At 53.7% G+C, this 20,514-nt stretch overlaps 10 protein-coding genes across 10 annotated transcripts; 7 read left to right on the forward strand and 3 right to left on the reverse strand.

Moving 5' to 3' along the window:
- The first annotated feature begins 2,046 nt into the window (after positions 1 to 2,046).
- Positions 2,047 to 3,332, forward strand: BO80DRAFT_378135 (zinc-binding alcohol dehydrogenase family protein). The gene is made up of 2 exons (XM_025716726.1): positions 2,047 to 2,256; positions 2,306 to 3,332. Exons 1-2 carry the CDS (start codon positions 2,133 to 2,135, stop codon positions 3,253 to 3,255), a joined length of 1,074 nt encoding a protein of 357 aa, XP_025576915.1. The 5' UTR covers positions 2,047 to 2,132; the 3' UTR covers positions 3,256 to 3,332.
- Positions 3,333 to 5,418: 2,086 nt separating this feature from the next.
- BO80DRAFT_378138 (alpha/beta fold hydrolase) lies at positions 5,419 to 6,498 on the forward strand. Its single transcript, XM_025716727.1, has one exon. The coding sequence runs from the start codon at positions 5,479 to 5,481 to the stop codon at positions 6,361 to 6,363; it is 885 nt and encodes a 294-aa protein (XP_025576916.1). The 5' UTR covers positions 5,419 to 5,478; the 3' UTR covers positions 6,364 to 6,498.
- A 317-nt stretch (positions 6,499 to 6,815) lies between these two features.
- BO80DRAFT_443389 (uncharacterized protein) lies at positions 6,816 to 7,591 on the forward strand (the record flags this gene model as incomplete). The annotated part of the gene is made up of 3 exons (XM_025721345.1): positions 6,816 to 6,906; positions 6,954 to 7,105; positions 7,205 to 7,591. The coding sequence occupies 3 exons, from the start codon at positions 6,816 to 6,818 to the stop codon at positions 7,589 to 7,591; spliced, it is 630 nt and encodes a 209-aa protein (XP_025576917.1).
- A 1,254-nt stretch (positions 7,592 to 8,845) lies between these two features.
- On the forward strand, positions 8,846 to 10,261 carry BO80DRAFT_492315 (MFS general substrate transporter; the record flags this gene model as incomplete). The annotated part of the gene is made up of 1 exon (XM_025723760.1): positions 8,846 to 10,261. One exon carries the CDS (start codon positions 8,846 to 8,848, stop codon positions 10,259 to 10,261), a length of 1,416 nt encoding a protein of 471 aa, XP_025576918.1.
- Positions 10,262 to 10,398: 137 nt separating this feature from the next.
- BO80DRAFT_471942 (uncharacterized protein) lies at positions 10,399 to 11,509 on the reverse strand (the record flags this gene model as incomplete). Its single annotated transcript, XM_025723114.1, has 2 exons — positions 10,399 to 11,097; positions 11,170 to 11,509. 2 exons carry the CDS (start codon positions 11,507 to 11,509, stop codon positions 10,700 to 10,702), a joined length of 738 nt encoding a protein of 245 aa, XP_025576919.1. The 3' UTR covers positions 10,399 to 10,699.
- A 651-nt stretch (positions 11,510 to 12,160) lies between these two features.
- BO80DRAFT_423558 (uncharacterized protein) lies at positions 12,161 to 13,428 on the forward strand. The gene is made up of 2 exons (XM_025719078.1): positions 12,161 to 12,489; positions 12,540 to 13,428. Exons 1-2 carry the CDS (start codon positions 12,420 to 12,422, stop codon positions 13,181 to 13,183), a joined length of 714 nt encoding a protein of 237 aa, XP_025576920.1. The 5' UTR covers positions 12,161 to 12,419; the 3' UTR covers positions 13,184 to 13,428.
- Positions 13,429 to 13,599: 171 nt separating this feature from the next.
- BO80DRAFT_318793 (uncharacterized protein) lies at positions 13,600 to 14,154 on the reverse strand (the record flags this gene model as incomplete). Its single annotated transcript, XM_025715098.1, has 1 exon — positions 13,600 to 14,154. A coding segment is annotated over one exon (555 nt), but the record flags the coding sequence as incomplete, so codon positions are not given.
- A 969-nt stretch (positions 14,155 to 15,123) lies between these two features.
- On the forward strand, positions 15,124 to 16,486 carry BO80DRAFT_27287 (uncharacterized protein). Its single transcript, XM_025714846.1, has 3 exons — positions 15,124 to 15,552; positions 15,612 to 16,098; positions 16,174 to 16,486. Exons 1-3 carry the CDS (start codon positions 15,388 to 15,390, stop codon positions 16,215 to 16,217), a joined length of 696 nt encoding a protein of 231 aa, XP_025576922.1. The 5' UTR covers positions 15,124 to 15,387; the 3' UTR covers positions 16,218 to 16,486.
- Positions 16,487 to 16,607: 121 nt separating this feature from the next.
- BO80DRAFT_26405 (alpha/beta-hydrolase) lies at positions 16,608 to 19,183 on the forward strand. Its single transcript, XM_025714771.1, has 6 exons — positions 16,608 to 17,463; positions 17,511 to 17,627; positions 17,676 to 17,759; positions 17,807 to 17,851; positions 17,900 to 17,993; positions 18,039 to 19,183. The coding sequence occupies exons 1-6, from the start codon at positions 16,998 to 17,000 to the stop codon at positions 19,072 to 19,074; spliced, it is 1,842 nt and encodes a 613-aa protein (XP_025576923.1). The 5' UTR covers positions 16,608 to 16,997; the 3' UTR covers positions 19,075 to 19,183.
- Positions 19,184 to 19,292: 109 nt separating this feature from the next.
- BO80DRAFT_500868 (uncharacterized protein) lies at positions 19,293 to 20,234 on the reverse strand (the record flags this gene model as incomplete). The annotated part of the gene is made up of 1 exon (XM_025724260.1): positions 19,293 to 20,234. The coding sequence occupies exon 1, from the start codon at positions 20,151 to 20,153 to the stop codon at positions 19,293 to 19,295; it is 861 nt and encodes a 286-aa protein (XP_025576924.1). The 5' UTR covers positions 20,154 to 20,234.
- Positions 20,235 to 20,514: the final 280 nt, after the last annotated feature.

Consider the following 20,514-nt stretch of genomic DNA (forward strand, 5'->3'; position numbering starts at 1 on the left):
GAGACTAGCTCGCCTGCTGGATCAACTACCTGAAGGTCCTAGCCTACTAGACTCAACTCGCTGGAATTAATCCTCGCAATTATGGATCATGAATGTCCTCCGCTAAAGAACGTCCATTGAACGAAAGGATTCGCACTCGTACTGAGGACTGGCAGGACTGCCAAAGCCACGGGAAGGCCGGATGGCACTAGTAGTTAGTGGCTTTCTGCAAGACAGTTCCGGCGGGGTGGAAAAAGTGATATACACTGGAGTGAACTGATGGAGTCGAATTAAAACCGCTCGACGATCTCCAAACTCCGAAAGTGGTTCCCGAATCTGCAGCCGGATGCCGAGGAGATAGTGCGGTGGGCGTTGCAGCTATGGAATATGGTTCCTTCTGCAGACGCAAAATCGTGCGGTCCCCTCCCCCGACCTCCCCGGGGGGGTTATGACACAGTAGCCAGAATATCTTCCTCCGACCAAGCCTGTGAAACCGGCTTGGGTAACATTTCGGCCTGGTAAGAAAGAAAGTTGGCAGTAAGACCGGCTGAAATCGCCGGAGTACGGAGTAAATCCTTCTTGCAAATCGGAAGGAAGATGCAGGAAATGCTTGAGTTCGGGGAGCCGACGAGGAGCTGAACGCTGCACAGCCACATGAGCCATGACTAAGCAGAATGGGCGGTGGATCCGCATTAACCCGATTGAGAGGGTCTGTCCTGACTTGGTAACGCGTGGTATTGTCCACATCTAACAATAACATTGATCAGACAATTGTACCTATTACTATTTTCTGGTGTTGCGCTTATTGCTGGGTGGGTCCTGATTGGTCAATGGCGAAGGGTTAGGTTGCCTGAACAGAGTCCTTCTCGGTATTGTTGAAATGCTCTTTACTTGTCTAATGACAGAGTTTAATAAGCTGCAGCCAGCGACTGCGCAAGCCACAGGTAAGAAGCACAGCTCCATCATACGCACTCGATAATATCCCGTATAGGCTGAGAAAGGAATCCAAAGCGTGACCCGTAACATTGGTACCAAGGACTGGCTACTACCAGTGTGATAGATTCGACCAATCCCGCATTTATTGGATAACCGGTTACTGTCGATGTGACAGATGCAATAGATCCCTCATATATCAAGAAACAATAATTGATCAAAATGACACAATGACGGCTGTGGTTGGGGACGTTCAGCTGCAGCCCGGATTATCGATACCTGCAGAGTGCAGACGTACATGTATGGTTCTGGTTGCTTGGGACCATGAGGATACTTACCATGCATCTGGACCCGGGACTTTCGGCCTCCTGCAGTAATCTGTCACCTATGCTTGCAGAAAAGACAATTCCGTTTTAGTGAGGGATGGCTGTCAGCTTCCTCTTCTCTCGGTATCATCATTCTGGGCCCAGATACGTCCATGGCAATGAGAACCCGTTAACTTCTTTCCATCTCTCTCTTCTTCTCTCTTTTGGGGGGAAAGGCTGTTGATCCACAGAATATTACTAAAGCACGCATCTGACAGTACCTTCTACGTGCCATGATTATTGATTCCGCACATGATAGCGTGCTGGACAACAACGTTAACATTGTCTTGGACATATCTTCCGGTCGACCGATGCCACTCCTTCTTCATGATCGGCGCCATTGGTGTACACTCAATCGACCACGGACGCATACATGGAAATTGTTGTCCTTTTATTCTGATTGATTGGTTGGTTGGTTGCAATGGCGCGAATCAGACAGACGAGGTTGACATCGGGGATGGGTTTTAGTCGCCGTCCATTCGTAATTGCAGCACCTGCAACCGAGAGAACATAAAAAGACCATCGATCTGCCGTACGACAGGAAAGGTTTTTCTGACATGGCGCAATAGACCCACGCCGCCAAATTCAATAGTAGCTGCCGCCGAGCTACCGCCGATCTTGGGGCTGTCATGGGCTCCCGCCGATCGACCGGAGTCCGGAGTCTATCACACGGGCTGAATCGGGAGTGGATCTTCACCCATCCCTAGTCCCGCCACTTCGCCTGGGCCCGTGTGCGACATGGAATCGGAACCAACGCCAAAGTATTATAATTAAAGCTCGGGCCGGTTGGTTGGTCCCGGGGATGGTGACTTCTCCAGCCTATCCCCTTCATCCTGTGGCGTCCTCATCAACACCATGGTTGCAAGATTGCGCACTCAAACGGCTGTTGTCACGCAAGGCCCCAACAAAGCCGGCTTCGTGACTGATCGACCGATTCCTAGACTGCGCGATGAGTACATACTCGTCAAAACTGTAACGGGTAGGTATCCTGACAACCGGAACGAGTAGTGCTGACGAGATGCACGCAGTGGCCCTCAACCCGACAGACTGGAAGCACATCGACTTTGTTCCAAGCAATGGATGTACCGTGGGCTGTGATTTTGCCGGCGTGGTCGAAGCGGTCGGTCGCAAAATGACCGAGTTCCAAGTGGGTGATCGAGTGCTGGGCATATCGCACGGATGCAACGCAGTCGAGCCCGACGACGGCTCTTTTTGCGAGTACATCCTAACCAAGCCGAACGGACTGTTAAAGGTTCCGGAAGGGATGAGTTGGGAGGACGCGTGCACGGTTGGGGTTGGATACGCTACCGTTGGTCAGAGTCTGTATCAGAACCTTGGGCTCCCAATGCCGGGAAAGCCGCGAGGCCCCAGTACTCCCAAGACGATCTTGATCTATGGCGGTTCCACCGCGACCGGCACCTTGGCTATTCAATGCGCCAAGTTGTCGGGGATGGAGGTTATCACGACGTGCTCGGCGAGCAATTTCGACTTCGTCAAGGAACTCGGGGCGGATGTGGTCTTTGACTATACCAAGCCCAACGCGGCGGCGGAAATTCGCAAGTATACTCGGGATGGGTTGAAGCTGTGCTTTGACACCGTCGCCATGGCGGTCTCGGCCCAGTTCTGCGCGGAAGCGTTGACCAGCAAGGCTGGGGGGCGCTATCACACGCTGCAGGAGCTCCGGTCTCCTCGTCGAGATGTCCGGTCGACGGTCTCGATGGCGTACACTGTCGCGGGAGATGCCTACACGATGGGGCCTCAGAAGGTACCAGCGAAACCCAACGATGTGAAGCACCACTATATGTGGAAGTCGATATTCCAAGAGCTGTTGCACCAAGGCAAGATCAAGACGCATCCGGTGTCCAAGCAACCGTATGGGCTGAAGGGGACGTTGAATGGCCTGGACCTATTGCGCGAGAACCAAGTGCGAGGGCAGAAGCTGGTTTACCGGGTGGATGAGACGCCGCATCAGTTTTAGGTTCCGTTGAGGATTTCCCTGGCCTTTCTTCTCTCTGCTATGTAAGAATATAAAGCCAGAATATATTGCTTATCCACATTGATCCTAGATCGATCTTGTAGCGCAAAAACACAAACATCACAGATATAGTAGTACATCTTGTGCTAGAAATCTTCGCTTGGATGGTTATCTATTGTTGTTAGCACTTATTTTCTGTCACAGAACAAGCTAGTAGACAGCTCACTAGTCAAGCTTGCCAGCTGAGATGGGACTCATGTGACCCATGTATGCTAACTTGCCCTGTTCAGCTGGGACTTGCCGAGGAAAACCTTCAATGCGGTACGTACATGTATCGCCTGAATACTCCGTACTGGCCAACCGAAGAACTCGATGCTACATACAGAGATACTTTCCGCTTCTCAATAATACCAGTTGGGCAGGCGGTGTGGGTTCAAGTTCGGTGGGGCCGTACCCGCAGTGGGTGCTGGTGCGGGATGGGGTTGAACCCGGTCGGACAGAACCCAAGCTAGAGAGGGTGATGTTGCCCGGGTTGTACAGCGTGGAAGAGAGAGGGTTGTCTTGCATATAACTAGTCGCTGGATATATTCTGGGTTTTGATCAGAGGATTTAATGCACTCAGGTGGAGTAGTAATACTAGTAGGATCATGTTTTTAGTTCGTTGGCGGTTCCTGGGGGGAACTGCTAGATATATATTTCCATATCCCACCACTTCCGTGTCGTGTCTACAGACAACGGAACATCAATTCATTCGCACACGAGAAAGTCACTTTCGTCACCTATTAGCGCCAACGGCCAAAGTTGGAAGACCTACAAATACGATCTGTGTCCAAATGGTCGCTGGAGGTAGTACAGCTGCAGGAGAGGTGGGTAATTAGTAGTGCTCTCCGAGCTCATTATATGCACGTAGGTGGTAGTTTGACCAAAACCTTACTCCTGTGATGGTACATAACCACCACAGTGACTAGCTGGTTGCCAGAGAGCTCAGTGAGTGAAAGTCCTTCTGTGCAGGCAGGCGGGTCACATGATCCTTTGTTTGTGTTGTCTCCCATGTTTGACAGCTTCACCCTTCTTCCATCTCAAGAGCCGCTAGAATGATCCTCGGCCAATCAATCTACTTCTTGCTCCCTAATACCTTGATCAAGTCCGAAAGCTTAGATCTAAATGCATCAAACCCCTTGAATCAGTTCGTATCGAGCAAGTGCGATCCCTGAGCGTCGAAAGTGCCATTGCTGATAGCTTGTTCATATTTACACGATAGGTTCTAAAATCATAATCCAAGCACCTCTCGAGCCCCGCAAAGGGGCACCTGAAGCACATTATCTGAAGACACCAGCGGCAGCAGCAGGAAAGATGCCAAGGCACCGCCAGTATACCTCCCTTTGTTGCAACATGGGCCGTGGATCAATGGGACAAATTTGCGGGTGACGGTTACAACTTGACACTGTGAGGTGAATATCACCCGTCTCAAAGCACCAGCTGTACGGCCAGATCTCAATATCAGCTGATACAATCTCACCAACGCGGAGGGGCTTCTCTTCGGCATAGATATAGGCAGGGTGGTACTCCGTCGACTTGGTTTCGTCAACGCCACGATGTAGGCATGGGGTAAAACACATGAGTCTCAGCTGAAATAGTTGGGAATGAATCCAGGATTTTGTCTGAAGACCGCCAGTACCGCTTCTCGCTCGGTGTTGGGGTCATCGGCCAGCCACCCAGCATCGATCACGATTGATTGCTGCACCTCACTAGATGAGTTGCATTCCTCAAGTGTGACAAAGTCATCCATATCGTTACTTTCTTCGGCTTTAACGAACGATCGTAGCTAGGAACTCTATTACCCTAGGGACTTGAGGGAATCAAGTGACACTCCTTTATGCGTAACATCGTATACGGATCTATCATGAGAAGAGGTTGGGCTGGGGCTACACTGGTCGCCAGTGGGCAAAACAGAATAGATAGGGTCAACTTTAGCACTAGGGCCTTGTGGCTTCGATGGTCAGAGTGATTCCTCATGGACCCAATCAGAGTCAAACTCGTTATCGGACCTCCAGTTCTCATTGGCCCCCTCGCTTGGTGTACGCAATCCTGCCAGCTTTCAAAAGCCTCAAAATCCCCATGACCCCTCCGGCCAGGGGCAAGATTGTCAATAAACCCTTCACCATGTCGTCGTCTTCTTGGCTGTCCGGCACTCACTCTGGCCACATTTCGATCGCAGGCCATCGCATGTTCCTCTCCGGCTCCGGCCCAGAAAGACAAGCCATCAATGGATCCTTGCAACCCGCCGTTATCATCGAGGCCGGCCTTGGCAGCTGCCACAGCGAATGGGTCGTTGTTCAGCGCCTGATTGCTGAACGCGCTCGAGTGTACTCCTACGATCGGGCTGGATACGGACAAAGCGAGAATTCTCCCCTTGCACCTACAGCCCACAATCGAGTGTCTGAGCTGTCGCAGTTACTGGAGGTGGCTGGGATTAGACCCCCTTATGTGCTAGTCGGCCACTCGTATGGTGGTGTCCTCATACGGGAGTTTCTGCGCGTTCACACCAAGGAGAAGGTAGTGGGGATGGTGATTGTCGATTCCTGGAGAGTACCCAATCCCTTGCCACGTGGCTGGTTTACCTTGATGGGTGACTCTTCATTCAATGCGATTGTCGGTCTGAATGCAAACCACAGATACTCGCCGGCCGAGTATGCGACTGTTGAAGAGGACGAGACTCGAAATGCGCCCACGTTCAGAATCGAAGAACCACTAGTATTAGAGAGTATGGCTCGAGTCAACACTGAAATGCCGGTTGATTTTCAGGCCCTCGGTGATGGGCGGCTGAGTGTAATCTTCGGCAACCGATCGGCCGATTTCGGCAAGATTCTCGAGTTCGGGATCGCGCATGGCTGTGGAACGCCTGAGGCAAGAGATAACCTTGCTGCGCGTTTGGAGGATATGGAGCAGGTTGATGAGAACGGTCAGCGGGCTCATCTGGGATTATCGAGCCAAAGTCGATTTATCCGTGCTCAGGGCAAGGCTCAGACGCATAATGTGCATTATGTGGCTCCGGAGATGATTCGAGATGAGGTATTTTGGGTATTGGGCTTGACTGAACTGACTGGTTGACACTGATGTCAATCTGTAAACATGTTAGGTGAGGCGTATATGAAGTCAATGATGGACGATGTTCCAATGGTGATTTGCCTCTTAAAAAGACTTGGATAATTATTGCCATGGTGATGTTCTGCTGAAAGACATGAGAATTTCGACGGCTAGCGGGTTTGTATCTCAAGAGGGAATTCGACTGTCCACGCATATTGCATAGGGGTGAACCCTTGAAAGTGAGACTATAGCATCTAAAGCGCCGATGGCCGAAGCACCACTAAAGTTGAGTGTCCTCGTATTCTGAGGATGAAGCTGGGCAAGAACCCAGCGGGATGGAGCCTTCCCCGCTAAGTCCCGTGGAGATAATACCTTGCCCCTCGACCGATCCCCAACATCGTGGTAATCATCAATACTGTTATGCTCTTGCTCCCATCGAGCATATACTTACTTGACTCTGTTAATCAGAAGAGAGGATGTCTCACTTCGCCCGTCTCTCCCGAACACTTCCATTGTTACTCGATGTCTTACCCAAGCGAGAGGTTCTCAAACTCCGACTAGTCTGCAGTAAGCCTTCCGTGTTCATCGCTAGGGACCGTCCTAACGCGACCTAGGGGCAACCAACGAGTGTATTCACAAATATCTCTATGGAGGTTGGGATAGCGTCACCGAGCCCCTGGAGATCAATTCTGTCGCGTGGCAGGTGCATCAGCAGCTGTGCAGGGATCGAACCTTCGGCCATCTCGTCACGGAGGCGATGAATTTTGTGCAGATCTACATGGACCCCATGCAATTTACAAGACCTACAAGACACTGCAGCCGAGAGGAGTACGCTGAAGCTGCGGCGTTTGCTCTCACCACATAGAAGGGTCCCGAATGGGCTCTCGGCTACCTCAAGCAGCCATATGCCTGGGCGAAGACCGACAATACTTCTTTCCCCGTTGTGATGGCCGCGTGGCTACGACTTGTGGATACCGTGGAGCTCTGGTCCCTGGCTGGTAATTCGCTTCGGGATGTACGGCACGAATTGCTGGGAGATCTGGTATATGCGGCGGCGTACCACGACGATTCCTCCCTGATGCGGCTTCTGACCGAACGCCGGATGGATCTGATGTCGACCGAGGGCTACTTTGGCGATGCGTTCACGCTAGCCGCCTATAGAGGGTCTTTCAAAGTGATACCCATTATCTTAAAAACCTACGTAGGTTACTGGGTCACCTTGCTGCGGAGGATATCCCATCAATCCAGTTAGTTAAAAATAGCGAAAGGAACCAAGAGATATTGAGACTCAGTTAGAAGGAAAGCTCCTCTTTGACGTTTTTTTGGGCGATTTGTAACTCTGTTCAACGTAGACGAGGTTCAACCAGCGCCTTGGCTGGTTGTCTTATCGCTTATCGGCGGGCGTTGTTCTTCCTGGGGTTTGCCATGTTTGCACTCGGCTGTCCCGGGCAACTGCGATGAGAGAAGAAAGCGTCGTCTCTCTTCAAGTCACCTCCACGTTCTGTTGCCAAAGCCTAGGAGGACACTGCACTTCGGTGCCGACACCATTACAATGCATACACTATGGCTGCTTCCTGCATGCGTGCCCAAGCCAGGTGTGGGTGAGGGAGATTCGCATGATGGAGTTGGGATTAAAACGATGTGAGATACAGCCTCCTTGTTTCAGTGACGATGATGGTGCCAGCTCGTTGATCAGTGAGTCAAGGAGGGATACAGGGACAGAACATCCCTTGTCTTGCTTCTTTGCATATGATGCTAACTATTGGCATCCAATAGAGACCTCCTTTTATCGAGCGCGTGAGACCCGGGGAGACGATGCTTTCATGACCACGGATGCTGGAGTCCTTGTTCTTGCCGACCGAGAGACCGGAGTTGGGTTATCGAGACAGATTGCAATGCTGCATGGTCATGTTCTACTCTGCACTGCCATATCCATGCGCCACTCCCGCCTACCTGCGCCACACTCTCTTCACGGCGGTTCCCGCCCGGTGCCACGGGCCTGCATCGGGCCTGAGACGGTGACTCCCGGTTCCTGACACAAGATCATCGGGGTGGCACGTGGCTTGGCAGCTTTCCACAATTTCTCAGATCACGTCGATCTTTGCGATAAGTCGCAATTGGCAGTCTTCGATATCATTGATCACAAAATGACTAACCCGCAAGCCCATCGAAGGGTACGGGGCCCTTCATTGGCGCTTGGGGCTAGCTCGAATCTCGTCATCGGCTGTCGCTCTTGCGACAACGGCATTTCGACTCATCGCCAGCGGAGTATTCCGCCCACCATCCTTCTTTTGCACACGTTCATCCATCACGATATTTCTATGACCTAATATAGCGCCATTGAATCAGGTTATCCTCGCCTCAAGGGAAGGAAATTTTCGCACCACGAAATGGCTGATCTGAGGTCGCTTATAATGTTCGCGAAGCCTCCTTGCTTCGCCTTTCCAAACCACCATCTCGCTCTGGCACCCGCGCACTTCGCCGGCTGAAGTACCAACGCAGCAACATGGCAATTCCTGAGATTGAGAGCGGTTCGAACCCGCCTCTCAAACGCGTCTGGTATCGCACCTCCCTCTTCAATGCCTGCGTGATCGGTGTAGTTGGCTTCCTGGCCCCCGGCCTCTGGAACGCCATGAACTCCCTCGGCGCGGGTGGCGAGGAGAAGCCCTACCTCGTCAACGCCGCCAACGCCCTCGTCTTTGGTCTTATGGGCTTCTTCTGCATCTTCGGCGCGCCCATCGCCAACCGCATCGGCCTGAAATGGACCCTCCTGCTTGGCGCGGCCGGCTACCCCGTCTACGCGGCAGGCCTATACACCAACGACCGCTTCGGCAACGTCTGGCTGGTGCTCGTCGGCGCCGTCGCATGCGGTATCTCCGCCGGTCTCTTCTGGGCCAGTGAAGGCGCCATTGCAATCGGATATCCAGAACCGTCCAAACGCGCCCGCTACCTCAACATCTGGGTATGGTGGCGCACCCTCGGTCCCATCATCGGCAACTCAATCGTCCTCGCCCTCAACATCAAAAACAAAAACGCCGGCAGCGTCGGCTACAGCACATACATCGTGTTCATCGTTCTTCAATGCCTCGCCGTTCCGGTCGCCCTGCTCCTCACACCCCCGGACAAAGTGCAACGCGCCGACGGTTCCCGCGTCCACATCCGCGTGGAACCCACCTGGACTGCTGAATTCAAAGCTCTCTGGCAAACCTGCAAAAACCGTACCGTGATCCTCCTTCTCCCCATCTTCTGGGCCGTCTATTTCAACGAATACTCGGGTAACTTCGAAACCTACTACTTCGGGGTCCGCGCTCGCGCCCTCATCGCCTTCCTCTCGGACTGGGTCACTATCCTCGCCTCCCAACTCATCTCCCACTGGCTCGACTACAAACGCATCCCCGCCAAAACCCGCCTCACCTACGGCTGGTATTACGTCATCCTCGTCCACGTCGTCGCCTGGATCCTCGCCTGGGTCGTCCAAGAACAATACACCTCCTCCGGTGACCCACCGGTCATGGACTACACAACCCCTGGCTTTGTGAAGGGCGCATTCGTCCTCTTCATGTGGAGTTTCGCTCAACAGACCGCTCAGAACTGGTTATACTATCTCGTGGGATCCATGACGGAGAATATTGCCGAGTTGACCCGCCTTACTGGTATTCTGCGTGGACAGGAGAGTTTCGGGGAGGCGGTGTCGTATGGGTTGAATACGAAGGAGTGGTTTGGGGGACGGGTGCCGATGGCAGTGAATACGATCTTGTTAGGGTTGTGTGTGGTGCCGACGTGGATTGTCGTGAAGAATCATGATATGGAGAGTTCGGAGTCGGAGTCGGAGTGGGAGTCAGAGGGGGAGAAAGTGCGGGTGGAGAAGGGGATGAATCCGGATGTCGAAGTGAGAGAGACGGGGCGGGAGAATCAAATATAAAATTAGGTACTATTATCGAGCATTATGGGCTCGTTTCACGAACAATAATGCCATGGATCGGGTTAACGAGCATCTATCCACCTTACGATTCTCTACACCCCCACCCCATGTCTACCCGGCCTCCGCGCCGAATAAAAAATAATAAGAGTGGTCAGTCCTCCAACCCGACGGAGCCTCAATATCCTAGAAACAAGCTTGCGCCCGGACAAGCAACCAGTCCGACCATCGCTCAGCTACAGTCATCTTATAGCCAAGCCAGTAAATCCGTGTATCTATGAGGGATAAACCATCTTGGATGAGACGTATCCATACCCTCAAACCGACTATGTACAATATTTCAAAGGGTCAAGTCAGCGATGCTAGTCATGCTCTCAGCTATCTCTTTCTTTCCCATTGCCGTTACTCATATCCAACCCTCACACACATAAAATAAGTGAACTACTCATCCGAATGATGCTCATGATGATGATACCCCACCGCCAAAAACCCACTCGCGTTAAAAATCCTCCTCTCCTCCACATACCCCTTCAGCGCCTCAAAATCCACACACTGTCTCGGAAACCCACTCCCCAGGAACCCGTTCTCTTCGTCGACCGCCGGCTCGACGGTGGTATCTGCGGAGCAGGTGAGTCCCTGCTGGAGGTAGTCGAAGCAGTGAGGGACGTGGATGGAGCGGTTTTTGCCAAAGTCGAAGCGTTGGAGGTCGTCGTTGTCGTTATTGTTGGAGAGGGCGTAGTAGGCGCGTCGGAGGATGTAGAGGCAGTGGAGTTGGTGGAAGACAGTTGGAATGGAGGGTTGGGTGGTGAGGGAGGAGTCTTGGAAGTAGCCGAGGCCGTCTGGGTTGGGTTGTTAGTTGGGGATGGGTGCTTGGAGGGTCCCCTGGGGGAAGAAGGGGAGGGATGACGGACTGGGGATTAAAGAGTCCCAGATAGGTTCGGGAATGTCGCCCGACTGTGGAGGCTCATTGGAGAAGTTCGACCAAGGGACGAATTCTCGTGCAATGGAAGGAATGGGGATTCGCGGAGCGACGTTATTTAGGATGTGTTGGTGGTCTCTGCTCCTGATGGTGAAGTAGGTGGTGGATGCGCCGGCCATGAAGGCTGCGAGGAGCGCCAGAGTCACACTGAGGATGAACCATGGTCCGGTTGGACGGGTCTGGCGGGCAGTATGGCCATTGTGTTCGGTGTCTGGCTGGGGAGCCAAGGGTTCGTACTTCCCTTGTTCCTCATTTTTGGAAGTGAGAAACATGATGGGCATAGGCGGGGATCATGATGGATGATGGGGGATGTATGCCACGGCACGCGGTTTTGGGTGGTAGCCTGGCCAGCCTCAGTACCCTGCAAGGATGAAGAGAGTCGGACGGACTGGTCAACCCGACAATTTGCCGGACTTCGGATTGACGGAATCAAGAGGCTCAATGTCGTACCGAGGGGTGTGGTACCCTGGAGATTAATTGAGTTGTCTTTTGGGGGCCGAGTCGGCTGCGTGCATGAAGGTGAGGGGAGAACCGGCTGGAATCCTTGATCGACCGCTCATCCTTTCCCTTGCGGGAATGATGGCCGGGCGCTAGCTCGGACCACGGCTGTCGGGGTGGACTGTGCAGCCTTGATCGCAGCTCGTCTGTCGGCCGCCGAGACCATCAATCTTATGATTGGCTGTGGACGTTAAACCTTATCCGGGACGAATGTCGCAGTGTCACATATCGTGCTGGGAATCTGCCCTGCTAACCGCCTGGCGGCCAGTATGCCACCATAGCTGCAGTAGCGCTATCACGTTGCTACAGTTCACAGCCCGCCACATGCCGATGGTGGGTGACATTGCGGGTCAGACGTACGTACATACAACATGGCGTCCAAACATGCCTGTGGTACGTGAGTTCACCTCGTGTTGGGAGGATCATGCCAGACTCACTCGCAATCGGATGGCACCTGCCCCACATGGTCGCTAAACAGCTCATGCAGTCTATCTGCGAGGGCTATCACCTGGCTGACAGAGGAGTAGACTGGATGACCCGCTGGTGAGGGGAATCCAGTGCGGCTGAGTGCTGTGAGGGGGCGGAGTAGCGCTTTCTCCTGCTTAAAACCCCTCAGAAGAACGGCTCTGAACACCCCAAGTGGACACAACCAATCTACGTGCCAGCCACCAACCGATTGCCACCATGCGCGCCTCTTTCCTCTTGACTACCCTCCTCGGGGTTGCGGCCATGGCTGCTCCCGCGCCTGCTGACGGTGAGTCCTTCTTTTTCTTTGCCAGGGCATTGGCTGATATTGATGTGAAGGTACCGAGTCCGTCGAAACAGTAAACATCGCCGACGGCTTTAAGATTAGACGCGGCACGAAGGAGCCTGCCAAGGTCGAGCTCGCTGACGGCTTCAAGATCCGCCGCGAGGAAGACTCTACACCCAAGGTTGAACTTGCGGATGGCTTCAAGGTCCGCCGTGAGGAAGACTCTACACCCAAGGTTGACCTTGCGGATGGCTTCAAGGTCCGCCGTGAAGAAGAGTCTGCAGCCAAGGTTGACCTCGCGGACGGCTTCAAGGTCCGCCGTGAAGAAGACTCTGCAGCCAAGGTTGAACTTGCGGACGGCTTCAAGATCCGCCGTGAAGAAGCGTCTGCTCCCAAGGTTGAGCTGGCGGACGGCTTTAAGGTCCGCCGTGAAGAAGAGTCTGCAGCCAAGGTTGAGCTTGCGGATGGATTCAAGGTCCGCCGCGAGGAAGACTCTACACCCAAGGTTGAGCTGGCGGACGGCTTCAAGAAAGTCCGCCGTGAAGAAGAGTCTGCTCCCAAGGTTGAGCTGGCGGACGGCTTTAAGGTCCGCCGTGAAGAAGAGTCTGCAGCCAAGGTTGAGCTTGCAGATGGATTCAAGAAGGTCCGCCGCGAGGAGGACAGCGCAGCCAGCGTCGATGTTGCCGATGGTTTCTAAGCTGCGGTCCAGACGGAGCGAGCAACTGTCTTAGTTCGGAAAGATAGAACTTTGAAGGGTCATGTGTCTGGGTTATCGGCGGGGGTCCTCTCTTTAATGCTTTGATGATAGTAGATCAATGAATGTCATGTTCTCCGGAGTATTTCTGGACATAAACACAAGGTTGTCTTTTGGCGTAGCTTTTCACGTCACCGTAGGGCGGGTCGGATTGACGTGCTGTCTGAGACACTAGATGATCGGAGCAAAAACCAAAATTTCATCATCTCATAGCTAGCTATGTTAATTCTACCAAATTGAACGAAGAGTGCAACTGCGAATCCAAGAGTAAAGCCACAAGGGCATCACTCTAACTCGATAGACTCCTCCGGCAACCCCACGACGAACTCATCTGTCGGTACATAGTCGTCTGTCACCACATATCCGCTTCCTGGGGGGCAGTGTTTGAACTTATCCACAGTTGGACTATCATCTGGCGGTTCCGGTCGTCTGTAGCACGCCGTGTGCTGTTTGGCAAAATCCACCAGCTCGTCCCAGTTGCGACACATTCGATGCTGGCCGACTCCAGTTACCACCTCTGCGCGTCTCTCAGTGGCTCGCGGGGTATCGTCGGCATCGCACAGGATCTGTCGGCGTAGCGCGTCCATACAATGCGAGATGTGGTGCCAGGACCGCGTCTGGGGTACTCCGGTCCGATACTCGTTCATAGAGATATAGATGATCTTCATACAATGGAGGTTGTGAAAGCCCTGGAGAAGGTAGATGCCCTTGCTTTGATCCCAGGGAAACCGCTGTGCGGTACGAAGATCGTGTTGCGCTGCCCATTCGTCGGAAAGAGCCACCATCCCATCGTCAATGTTGATATCGTACCACAGTTGATTGCGGAGTGTGTCGTTCTCCGATGCATACTTTGTTACCAACACATAGGGCTCCTCGCGGGTTCTCTCAAGCCCGGCAAACTTGGAAGGGCCATCAGCAATGGGAGTTGGCACTCGGCTCGGGAGGAGGATCAACAATGTTAGGAGATTAACGGCGATCGAAACAATGAGGAGGACTCCGCATAAGGATGGTTGGTATTTGGAGGTTGCTGGCTGTCTCTCTGGGGCTGCGATCCCATGATCGTGGTCGGAATAATCCTGAGCCTCGAGAAGCCCGGCGCTCTCCTCGTTCTCCGAGGAATTACCCATGGCGGCCAGCTGGGGTTGATTGCTGGCCAGCATGAAAGGTCAAAAAGGCTATGATAAATGGTACGTGCTTTCTCGAGGAAGGACTGAGCTTGACAGGATCAGCCTTGTTGGGGTTACATCGAAGAAGCGGGACGGGCCAGGTGTGCCAACTGCCATCAGGACCACCTCTAGTCTGTGCAGAGTGCAGACTAGCCAACTAGCGCGATCACATCAGGCAACATCATCCAGCCGGGCCCACTTCGCGCTGATTCGTGGGAATGACGGAGGAGGGCCGAGATGCCACGCCCGGGCTTTCCCGTGTCAAGCCGGATTATGCAGGTGAGATTTAAGTTCTGTGATTGACACGAGCGACCGCATAACGCCGACGCCCCTCAGCTGAAGACCACTCCAGGTGAGACACGCCATGAGAGCCTCCAATTAAGCCGCGGGTATAAGGTAAGCTGTCGCTTGTTTGTTCAACAACAACAACAACAACAAAAAAAAGCAAGGTGAAATTCACGGGAGTTTCCAGTGAGCCCGCCGGAGGAAGATAATCTGCACGCGAACCGTATCATCTACCTCCTGCCAATCCAGAATCCGCAGCCCGTGCAGTAGTGCTGACGCAGGGTGATGCATGTTTCCTTGGGGGCGAAACACGGGGAATGTCGTCTGACGGCCGAGGAAATTAGCCTGCCATCGGCCGTGGCTGAGGTTGATCCCGGACGCCTAGGCATCGCTGAACAGACAAATCACTGCCCCTGAGACGGCAGGTAATACTGGTCTAATTAAATTATAGACTGACAACCCATCCACGTGCACAAGGTCGGCTTGCGCCTACTGATAGCAACCGTGGCCAGACAAGTGATGTAGTTCTTCGTTGCTCCTGAACACTGCCGGGCTCCATGATATTTCATCTCCTGCACGAAGCAATTCACCCAGCGCAGGATCTGATGTTCTGGCACCCAGAACTGCACTACTGAACGCCTGTGGACTGGAACATCTGCGTGGCTTGTAGCCGGGCCCCGCAACCCGGTAGGCCATATGGCTTACCACCGCAAATTGGCTCTGGTCAATGACCGGACTGGCCTGATCGTTATGGCATCACTGTTCTGTGTGATTCAGTTAGTGGTTGTCGCATCGAGAATATACGCGAGGAGACTCCGAAGGATGCGCTATGGTACCGACGATTGGCTCGCAATCGTTGCAGTCGTAAGTATCCCCAGTCTGATCACAGTCCTGCATCTCATTGATGCCAACAAGCATAGGTCTTTGTCCTCGGGCTCAACGGCGTATTCCTGGCAGGCACTGTCCAAGGGGCTATTACGGGTCATTCCCAGGTCGTTGATGACTGGCCTGTCACAAGTCCCTTGGAGCATTTGGCTCAGAAGTACAAATATGCTTTCCAGACTACCGAGAAGATCGCCTTTGGGCTGATCAAGCTTTCCATCCTGTTCCTTTGGAAGCGTATGATCAGCCCTATCCGCTGGTTCCAAGTCTCCTGTTGGATCATGATTGGGGTGGTGACGGCCTGGATGATCGCTTTCTTCTTTGCCACTCTCTTTCAATGTTATACTCAGTGGGCATGGAACTGGGCGCCGATTACGTTCTTCCTCACGCAGTGCACCAACACCTTGAACATGCTCACGGTCTTCACGGTGACGGACATCGTTACGGATGTGATTATTATTACCATGCCGGTGCCGATCGTCTGGCAGCTGCATCTCCCCACAGCCAAGAAGCTTGGCTTGACAGGTCTGTTCATGATGGGTTTATTGTGCGTCTCCCACCCGAAGCCGATGGTTGCGCGAAGTCTAACTGGAAATCTAGCACGATCGGAGCGGGGATCGCGCGGATGTACATCTACCTCGTGACGTCGTACGACAAGGAGGACAACCCGGATTTCATTGCGGACTTCACGCTGTTTATCCTGTGGTCGGCGATCGAAGTCAACGTGGGGATGCTGGTGTGCAGTATGCCAGTGTGTGCGCCGGTGGTGAGCAAATTCCGGGACTGTATCGTCGTCCGCCTGGGAAGCAAGGGAAGTAGCAACCTATCTCATCGACGGGGAAAGGGGTCGAAAGAGTATCTGACTGATCGGTCAGACAACCCCTACTTTGCGGACAAGTCATCCTCGTATGAGATGGGAGCCTACCGGACGACGATAGCCAGTCGCGAGCCGGCAGAAGAAGAGATCGACGTGGAAGGGCCGTTGCAGACGCAAAGCGGGATTGTCGTTCGCACGAGAATAAGCAATACGTTTGAGTAACTTGAATGGAAGGCCAGATAAAGCCAGTGGGTCAACTCGTATTCCAGTGCAGAAGCGGAGACACACGTACCAGCACTAGATAGACTAAGAATCCAGGATGAGTTGGAGCGATCGGCGAGTCGCCGGTGGGGAAAGAGGGGAAGATGATGAGGACTGAGGTAGCATCGGCGCGGCTGTGCCGGCTCGGGATACACCAATCGGAGCGGCCCAGCAGGAGAGCCATCCCTGTCAGGCTACCAGGCTCTCAGGCTCTCAGGCTGTCAGCATCGCCGCCGCCTATTTCTTGCGACTTTGCACCTTTCGTGAGATTTATCCAACGACCCTCGGGTTCAATCATTCCAATCGGCGGTCCCGACCTGCAAGTCCGCTTCTCTCCGAGCCAGCCATGGCCATTCCCAAGAATGGCCTCGTGATAGGCGCAATCACCGTGGCCGTAGCCCTTCTCGCAACGTACCTTGTCCCCTTCACCGACATCTTGTTGGAGAAGGCTGCCCAACTTGGATTAACTGTACCAGATGCTTTTCAGCCACCACCTGCAGTTTACGATACTGGTCGCGACATCAAATATATTGGTAGTCTGTCCAATGAGGTCGAGCACTTCCAGAACATTTTCTACGCGGAGGAGCCAACTGGCGCCCGCCGCTTCGCGCCTCCCGTCCCCGTTCGGCCGCCGAAAGGGACCGTAATCGATGCCACTCATCCAGGGGCGTGGTGTCCTCAAGGAACGGGGGACATCTTGCCCTTTACTAGTAGAGTGTCCAACATCAGCGAGAACTGTCTCAGTTTGCGGATTGCTCGACCGACCGGGCTGAAGGACGAAAGGCTCCCGGTTGTAGTGTGGTTGCATGGAGGTATGTGTTGTGCTATGGTTTATAGCAGGCTCTGACATGTTGCATAGGTGGCCATGCGCTGGGATCAGCGTCAGAAATTCTGTACAACCCGGATGGGTTGGTGAAGGAGGCGGTTGTCGCCGGACAGCCATTGATCTATGTTGGGATCAACTATCGACTTGGATGTAAGGGCCACTGACCTTTATGAAAAGATGTTGCTGACAAGCATGCAGACTTTGGGTTCGCGACCAGCGAGGCCATGATCGAGAACAAGCAGACGAATGCCGGTCTACGTGACCAGCGGGCTGCTTTGGAATGTATGCGGCCTTGCAACACGTTTTGATAAAGCTAACGACCCGAGCAGGGGTGCGCGACAACATCGAAGCTTTCGGGGGTGATCCTAACAGAGGTACCAACCACCTAACGCGAGAAGCAGGCAGATAGCTAATGACCACAGTGACTGCCATCGGTCAGAGTGTCGGAGCCAGCGATATCGGCCTGCACCTGACATCTTTTGGTGGGACCAAAGGGGTTCCTTTCCAACAAGCTATGTTAGTTAAATAAGCCTTCCTTAAACAAGATACTAACCCTCGCAGCATGATGTCCGGCGCCCCCGGTCTCAACTTCAACAGCGATCCCGCACTGGTAGCGGACAACACCGCCAACGTAGCGAAAGAAGTCGGATGCGACACCAACGACGCACAATCCCTGGAGACCCTGGAATGTCTCCGCCGCATCCCTTTTGAGACCCTCACCAACATCTCCGTGACGGCATCACGTGCAGCCCGTCCTCCGTTCGGTGAGGGATTCTTCTATCCCACCATCGATGGTGATATTCTCCCCGCGCGGTCGTCTGAGCTCCTGCGCGCCGGCAAGTTTGTTCAAAACGTCCCCATCATCGCATCCTGGGTCACCAATGACGGAGCCTGGTACGCCGCGCCACCCACATCCACTGACGAAGAGGTCCTGGGAAGTTTTGGACTATGGTTATCCAAGCTCTCCGATTCGACAAACGAAAAGCTCCTGGAGCTGTATCCTGCGGCAGATTTCGAACACATGGCCGGAAACGGGCCCATCTCACCGCAGTACTACCGTGCGGCGCAGCTGAATCGCGATATCTGGTTTACCTGTCCGGTCCTGGACTTCACGTGGCAATATGTTCAAAAGGGAGGGGTAGATGCATCCAAAGTGTGGTTGTATGAGCATAATGCGACAAGATACGGACCGTCTTTTGAGATGATGGGGGTTCCGATGTGGCGTGTGGCGCATCTGAGCGATATTCCCTATGTCATGAACAATGACAACCTGGGAGGGGGGGCGGACAACTCACCGGAACAGATGGAGTTGGCGCGATTGGTAAGTAGGAGAGTGATTGGATTTGCGCACGATGGACAACCTGGTGAGGAATGGCCGGCTGCATTTTCGGGGGCTGGTGAAGAGTGGTCGGAGTCTCCCGGTCGGCTATCGATCCAAGTGTTTGGCGGCCCGGTACCGGGCGCCGTCACAGTCAGCAAGGATGCGAAGGATGCGAAGCATGCCACGGTGGCACAGCAGGCTGTGTTGTGGGAAAAGCTGTTTGAGCGATGCGAATTTATCAACAGTGCGCAAATGCGAGCAGAGGCGGGAGTATAATTTCATGTTGCACCGATGCCAAACCCGCCAGACATGTTTATGAAGACGAGCCATGTATATCAGTTCCCCAGGATGCTATGCAAAATACATTTGACCTACCATGTGGATATCATCCGAACACGAGGCCGTAGAAAACGAAAGCAAACAAACCAACCTAGCTCCCCAAGGTCTTCCAATAAACATACACCTCCGACATCACCCACTCAAACCACCCTATCTCACCTCAACATCGGCAACACAAACCTCAAAACCTCCAACCCCGTCTCCGACGCAAACTCGGCCCCAACCCCAGGCTGCAACCTGACCGCCGACTCCTGCCTCACACTCTCCCCCCCAACAACGCCCTCCCCCTTCAAGACAAAAAACAACTGAATCGCATCCCTCGCCTCGACCTGCACCCTCCCCCCCTCATCCAACTTCACCATCTCAACCCTCGTCTCCCTCTCCGAAAACACCCCCAAACACTTCCTCCACGCCCCTTCCCCCTCCTTAACCTTGACCCACCGAAACCCCTCCGGCTTGACCACCACGGGCCCCCCATACCGGGGAACCGGATACACCAACTCCCGTCCCATCATCTCCTCCCAAAGCGCCTGATACCCATCCTTCCCTTCCCCTTCCCCCCCATTCTCTTTATCCGCAACCGCATTCTCAAAAAACCTCCCCCCCTCAAACCTCCCCCTCCCCCCCAACCGCCCCTGCGCCACCCCAACCTCCCGAAAACTCAAATATCCCTGCCCACTGGCTCCCCCAAACTGCAACACCAGCACCTCTCTCCCCCCCTCCGGATCATCCTGCGGTCCGTACTCCACGCCCTCAGGATGATAACACAACTCGCCCTCCTGGAGAACAATATCGGGCGAAATAGAAACGGAGTTCTTATACGCGAAGCGGAATTGATCGAAGTTGTGTTTGTGGCGGGGCGAGTAGAAGATGGATTGGTGGGCAAGACTGAAGAGGTAGTTTTCGGGGGTGGATTCGGGGCCGAGGAAGAGGTGTTTGAAGGAGAGGCCGGGGCCGCGGTGGGTGAGGGAGAGGGGGATGTAGGGGGTGGTGGAGGCGTGGTGGATTTCGGCCATGGTGTGTGTCGGTTAGTTGGTGGGATGTGCTGGGGGTGTTGGGTGTCGGAGGTGAGGTGTAGATGGGTAGGGGGACCAATGTGCCCGTTTTATATGCTCATGGTGTAGTGGTGGAGATAGTATAATGTTGGGCGCCCGGGTGTGGTAAGCTCACGTGGTCAACCTTATTTCTGTCGATAGGGATTGGTCGGTTCGCTACAGGGATTAAACTAAATTGCCTAGTTCCTGCTGTACGTCTGCGAGTGGCTCATGTTCGGTGGATCTAAGGGATACATGCCGAGAAGGCTTCCTAGGATGGATTAGTCTGCTTTGGATGGATCTAGGTCTAGGAAGTCTGTAATAGGCTGCTCCGCTACTGTGT

This window comes from Aspergillus ibericus, assembly GCF_003184845.1.
Source record: "Aspergillus ibericus CBS 121593 unplaced genomic scaffold BO80scaffold_12, whole genome shotgun sequence".
In the NCBI taxonomy this organism is placed as follows: Eukaryota; Fungi; Ascomycota; class Eurotiomycetes; order Eurotiales; family Aspergillaceae; genus Aspergillus; species Aspergillus ibericus.

Coding starts and splice junctions, on each gene's coding strand:
- BO80DRAFT_378135 (XM_025716726.1), top strand. CDS start 2,133: ATGGTTGCAAGATTGCGCACTCAAACGGCTGTTGTCACGCAAGGCCCC. Junction 2,257..2,305: donor ACTCGTCAAAACTGTAACGG/GTAGGTATCCTG, acceptor AGATGCACGCAG/TGGCCCTCAACCCGACAGAC.
- BO80DRAFT_378138 (XM_025716727.1), top strand. CDS start 5,479: ATGTTCCTCTCCGGCTCCGGCCCAGAAAGACAAGCCATCAATGGATCC.
- BO80DRAFT_423558 (XM_025719078.1), top strand. CDS start 12,420: ATGCGCGCCTCTTTCCTCTTGACTACCCTCCTCGGGGTTGCGGCCATG. Junction 12,490..12,539: donor TGCTCCCGCGCCTGCTGACG/GTGAGTCCTTCT, acceptor ATTGATGTGAAG/GTACCGAGTCCGTCGAAACA.
- BO80DRAFT_27287 (XM_025714846.1), top strand. CDS start 15,388: ATGGCTTACCACCGCAAATTGGCTCTGGTCAATGACCGGACTGGCCTG. Junction 15,553..15,611: donor ATTGGCTCGCAATCGTTGCA/GTCGTAAGTATC, acceptor CAACAAGCATAG/GTCTTTGTCCTCGGGCTCAA. Junction 16,099..16,173: donor CAAGAAGCTTGGCTTGACAG/GTCTGTTCATGA, acceptor CTGGAAATCTAG/CACGATCGGAGCGGGGATCG.
- BO80DRAFT_26405 (XM_025714771.1), top strand. CDS start 16,998: ATGGCCATTCCCAAGAATGGCCTCGTGATAGGCGCAATCACCGTGGCC. Junction 17,464..17,510: donor TGTAGTGTGGTTGCATGGAG/GTATGTGTTGTG, acceptor CATGTTGCATAG/GTGGCCATGCGCTGGGATCA. Junction 17,852..17,899: donor CGGGGGTGATCCTAACAGAG/GTACCAACCACC, acceptor TAATGACCACAG/TGACTGCCATCGGTCAGAGT.